This window comes from Epinephelus moara, chromosome 6 (assembly GCF_006386435.1).
Source record: "Epinephelus moara isolate mb chromosome 6, YSFRI_EMoa_1.0, whole genome shotgun sequence".
Lineage (NCBI taxonomy): Eukaryota > Metazoa > Chordata > Actinopteri > Perciformes > Serranidae > Epinephelus > Epinephelus moara.
The window spans coordinates 41756274-41762273 of NC_065511.1; the positions used below are offsets into that span (position 1 = coordinate 41756274).

Here is a 6000-nt window from a genome sequence, read left to right on the forward strand (position 1 = left end):
GACGTGGTCTTGCTTTCATCAGCATCAGAGCAGAAGTCATGCAGCTGTCATATAATTACCTCATGAACAACCTTGGAGCCAGGAAATACAGACCTGTGTGCCACAGCGTCCCGCCACTGCTGAAAAATGCCTATTCTATATATGTATATATACTGTCTTTGCAAAGACTCTTCTGTCATGTGTGACTAATTGGACAATCATGCTTTCTTACTATTTATTTAGATTTATTTCCATAATAATGGTGACACTGATATTGAAAACATCAATCTTCAGTTAACTGTGTTGAAAAAAATTGCACATGCACACACACACACACACACACACACACACACACACATGCATTGGGGGAACACAATAAAGCAATTGTGCTTAGTGTACCTAAATGCACCAGGGTACCTGCACATTTCCAACGTTTTCTCCTTGTACCAAATCATCTCTTCTGAGATTTTACAATGAGACCCTTTCTTCATTGAAACTTGGACACAAAACAGACCCGAACAAGCAACAGGTATGGAAACATTTTTAAATATCTCTGTGGGGTTGTTTCCAGTGATGCTGTCAGAGACAATCTGAACCTGTCAGTACAAAAACAGCACTTTTAGTGGACATAAATTAAATTGTTAAATTGTGGCCTGTTTTGCTGCTGCCAGCTGCAGCGCACACTCAATACTGGAACAATTTGAAAAACTATTGTTCCCACCAGTCACTTTGACACAAAAACATGAAATAATAGAGTCCAGGTTGTAAAATACCAGAGTCTCCCTTTACCCAAGTATTTTAATTTCCTCGCTTTAACTTTAATTTGTTTGCTAAATTGCCTCTTCTCCCAGCCGTCCTGTGGGCAGATGTTTTGGAAAAAGTTCTTCAAAAAATGTTGAAAATAATCCAGATTTTTTGCAGAGTCATCAAATATCACCATTGTGTCTGGCAGAGGGGTTGAAAAATAGATTTTCTGTATGTTTCATGCAGCTCAGCACTGGTGATCAAAGCAAGATGACTGTGTGCTGTTGTGAACCAGTTAATGCATCACTATCATGTGCTCAGCAGAAAACACACTCTTGTGCAGGGTTAGTAACAGTGCTCTTATAATAAAAATGAAATGAAATGAAATCTCTGTAGGGTCCTCTATGTGTGTGTGTTGGCATGTGCAGTATGTGTGTGTGCTTGTGTGTGTACTTTCTGTATATTCACACACTATAAATTGGTTTCACAGATGTTATAGGATGATGTAATGTTATAGCAGGGGCACGTTCGCCGTGATCCTTTCTGTGCTGGTATGCAGGAAGTTAAGTCATAGCTGCATAATCATACCCACCTGTCCTCTGAGCAGCGCTGCCATAGAAACACGCTGCCATGACGAGGCTGAGGAGAAGACCCAGTCTTCCCTCCATGCTGGAATGAATCTCGGGTTTCTCTCTTCCTGTAACACAAGGACAAAGACGACCATAAATGCAGACAATCTGTTTCTCATCATTCGCAGCAGGGAGCATGTTTGTTCCAAAAAATCATGTTACAATGTACTGCACACATTTACAGACATGAAGACAGGCCACGCCCCCTCTCCGTTTCTTTAGAACTTTAGGGTTTACTCTAAGTGGTGGTGTCGTGGGCTGCACATCAAACGGGCCGCACATTTTGGGAAATCGTGCATGAAAAGAGGAATCTACTAAAACCTTTAATGTGTCTGTGAAGCATTAGCCAGACATTAGCATGCCTGGCTAATAGTGAAACACCACAGCAATTTGGTGGGGGAAGACTTACTGAGATAAACTATCAACTAACAATGCAGAAAATACTCCATTACTATTGAAAGTGTGCAAAATGTACCTACATTTTTTCACCTTTTGGAATAGAAAATAAAAAACTTAAGGTAAACACCTGATCATGAAACATCATCACACAATCTTTACAACACTATAAAACAGCAATCCCTTCAGTGATCCTTAATAAACACCTAATCTAAATTTGTAATGAGAGCCAGAGATCCCTTAATTTGTCTGTTAATTTAAGGAGGACGCTTTGTTCCAGAAAATCATGTTACAGTGTACTGCACACAGTTACAGGCACGAAGACAGGACATGCCACTCTGCGTTTCTTTACAACTTTTGGGTTTTCCTGAGGATAAAACCCCTCTAAGCTGTGGTGTCATGGGCTGCACAACAAACGGTCTGCACATTTTGGGAAATCGTGCATAAAAAGAGGAATCTACTAAAACCTTTAATGTGTGTGCCAAAGCATTAGCCTGACATTAGCATGTCTGGCTAATAGTGAAACACCACAGCATTGAGTTGTGGAGGAATAACTGACATAATATATCACACAATATAGAAAAAGTGTGCAAAATGTACCTACATTTTTTTTAACCTATTAGTATAAACCATAAAAAAAACTTAAGGTAATAATAAATAAGAGTAATACATTTTATTTACAGAGCGTTTTTATAGTACTAAAAGACACTTAAAGGATAACTTCGGTATTTTCAACCTGGGCCCTATTTCCCCATGTGTATGTGTGTGTATGATTCATAGGTACAACTTGTTCTAAAATTGGTTCAGTATTGAGGGAGGCGGATGCAGCCGGCAGACGCGAAAAGAGCTAAAACGGTAACAGGGGCAAATGCGTCCCGTATTAGTTTGCGCATTAAAAGTGCTTTTTTTCGCCACTGACCAGTTCAGATCGCCAGTGCTATCTCTGTAAATAGCATACTAAACGTTTCCCTGACCCCTCACCTCCTCCTGGCTGTGACGTCATCTCGCGAGAGCTTTGCTTGTTGCTGGAAGAAAACAGAGGAGCCATGCTGAGCACCGCTCAGAGTGGCGCTGGTTGTCCCAGAGTACAGTTGAGAGTTTTACTGCATCGGTATCATAGCTGCATATTTACCCGATTTCGAGAATAGGATGAGCCCTTTTATTACGATGGCCGCACGTACTTATTTGGCCCGAGTATATGGACAAGGAGCTCCTACAAACTGAAGAGCAGACGAGGATAGAGAGAGAGGGCCAACGAGCAGACGAGGGTGAAGCAGCGGCTGCACGAACGCGAATCTCTGAGGACTGGTGGTGCTCCTGTGGTTGCTGTGACTCCATGCCCACAGAGGAAGAATGTCTGTGTTGCAACGAGTGGGACCTGTTGCCCAATATTCATGGTCTCGATGTGTCCTGGGATGATACAGAAACTACCAACGCTGTGTAACTACATTAGAGGATTTCCCCCCTCTGATCAACAGGGCAGTGCTGGATACCTTTTTTCATGTGCCCAAAATAAATTGGAGGAGGCGGCCAAAACCACAGGGACCAAATGGTCAACTATCCATCAAGTAAGTATAACTAATATGTCTTTATGCATGTAATACTGATACCTAGAATTGTCTCCGAGACGCACATTTACTGTTGCATACTTTGCCCTCGTACCCTGTTTTCTTCCGTCAACAAGCAAAGCTCTTGCGAGATGACGTCATGGCCGGGAAGAGGTGAAGGGTCAGGGAAATGTTTAGTATGCTATTTGCAGAGATAGCACTGGCGATCTGAACCGGTCAGTGGCGAAAAAAGCACTTTTAATGCGCAAACTAATACGGGACGCATTTGCCCCCATTTCTACCTCGCAGCTGCTGCCTCCCTCAATACTGAACCAATTTTAGAACGAGTTGTACCCATGAATCATACGCACACATACACATGGGGAAATAGGGCCCAGGTTGAAAAATACTGAAGTTGTCCTTTAACATAAAATATAATACAGTGAAACACACGGGACATCATTCACACATTAAAAGAAGTTTTGAAAAGATGAGTTTTGATGAGTGATTTGAACTCAGAGAGGTCGGTGCAGTCTCAGTGTGTTTAAGGAGAGAGTTCAAGAGAGAGGGGGCGGCTATGGAGAAGGCTCTGTCGCCCCAGGTCTGGTGCTTGGTCCTGAGTGGAGTCAGGAGGTTGGCATCAGAGGAGTAGGGGAAGGCAATATGGCCCTAAAATAATATCACGATATTTCAGTGAGGAGAGGGACCTCAATTGGATTTGTTGTGGGACAGGGAGCCAGTGGAGGTTCTGGAGGACAGGGGTGATGTGATCGCGGGCAGCAGAGTTCTGGATGTATTAGAAATTATTTAGGTGTTGTGCATGTGTGGGGAGGAATGCAGGTAAACATCTAATTAACAAACTTCATCAAACGATCTTTACAACACTATAAAACAGCAATCCTTAATAAACACCTGTAATGAGAGCCAGAGATCCCTTAATTTGTCTGTTAATTCAAGGGAGACACGTTTGTTGCAGCGAATCATGTTACAGTGTACTGCACACATTTACATGTATGAGATCAGGCCACGCCCACTGTGACCCCACATTACCTCAGAGCTTTAGGCTTCTCCTGAGAACAAAAACATCTCCAAGCTGCAATTTGGTGTGTTGCACAACAAACAAGTTGCACATGATGGGAAATGCCCCATTAAGAGAAGAACTGATTAAAACCTTCAATGTGTGTGCCAGAGAACATTTGACTTTACAGTGGACTCATCTGACCTGGGAACAATCTCAGAACACTTTAACACAAAGTGACTCTTTCAAAGGTGTTTCATGACAACCTGAGCTGCCAAACACTTAATCAAGGTGTTTAGTAAGGCGGCTAGAGATACCTTTGTCTATCTATTAATGTGAAGGTCGAAAGCTAAATCCCCTAAAAACACCTTCATTTCATGATTCATGAATAAAAAACACAGAGGATTAAAAGGGGCGCATTACTTTTCCCTTAGGCTACACAATAAATTGATTTTTACTGATAAATCCATTAATGATCAATTAAGGGTGCTTTAAGTTTAAAACTTTGGTAAATGTTAGAAATATTCTCAGATGCATTATCAGGTATTTAACAGCTTTATTCCAGATATGAGGTAAATGAATTCATTAGAGATGGACTGACTGCAATTTTCTTGGCCGATTCCAATTTCCCAAATATTCTAAAAGTTTGACCTGGAAATACCTGCAAGATTTTGGCAGATTGTGATTTTCTTTCCTTGTAAGAACTATAACTGACAGCATACACAAACATATGTGGAACTTTTTTTAATTTTCCGTAATCCTGTTTAGGGTCATGGGGGCTGGAGCCTATCCCAGCTGACACTGGGTGAGAGGCAGGGTTCACCCTGGACAGGTCACCAGACTATCACAGGGCTGACACATAGAGACAGACAAAAATTCACACTCACATTCACACCTACGGACAATTTAGAGTCACCAATTAACCTGCATGTCTTTGGACTGTGGGAGGAAGCTGGAGCACCTGGAGGAAACCCACGCTGACACAGGGAGAACATGCAAACTCCACACAGAAGGGCTCCCACTCCCCAGGATTCAAAGCCCTCACACCTGGTTCGAAACAGGACCCCTCTTGCTGTGAGGCGACAATGCTAACCACTGCTCCACCGTGCCGCCTACTCAAGTAACTTAACCAGTTTATTTTCCTCTCAGTCACTAGTGTTACAGTGTTTTGCTGTCAGTGAATAAACCACTGAATCTATCAAATGAACCCTATTTAGTCAGAAAACTAACTAGATTAACTAGCAAACCAGGTTTGACCACCCAAATCTGTTTTTAGAGTATGGCGCTAATCGTTTGAGCAGCTGGGAGTTCGGTGCGTTTCTCAAGGTTACCTTGGCAGTAGTCTCGCCACCAAGACAATCAGAGATCTCCGCCATCTGATAGTCTGGGGACACTCCTTTCTAAAGTGTGTTTAACACACCGGCGAAAACGGCCGGCAACAAAGCAACGCCTCTTGCTATTTTGAAAAGGACACGCCTTCTCGGAAACGTGCGCTCCCCCTTTTCTCGTCCGCAAGGAAACAAACACACAGAGAGCTTGAAAATGGATGCCGAGAGATTTAACTCCGTTTTATCAAACGTGTGCTCATCCGTGAAGAAAATGTTTTTTCCAGCGGATGTCTTAGTTACAACATGATTGAGCTAACTGGAGTAGTTTCATGTCGTATCCGACAACGGGAGGCTTTTAA

At 42.5% G+C, this 6000-nt stretch overlaps 1 protein-coding gene across 2 annotated transcripts in view; it reads right to left on the reverse strand.

The window, feature by feature from the left end:
• Positions 1-6000, reverse strand: part of LOC126391486 (collagen alpha-6(VI) chain-like) — an 80301-nt gene that overhangs the window by 39285 nt on the left and 35016 nt on the right. For both annotated transcript variants that reach the window (XM_050046303.1, XM_050046304.1), the window contains exon 3: positions 1316-1420. In XM_050046303.1, the coding sequence (XP_049902260.1) occupies positions 1316-1391 (76 nt within the window). In that variant the 5' untranslated portion in view covers positions 1392-1420. The remainder of the gene's footprint in view (positions 1-1315; positions 1421-6000) is intronic.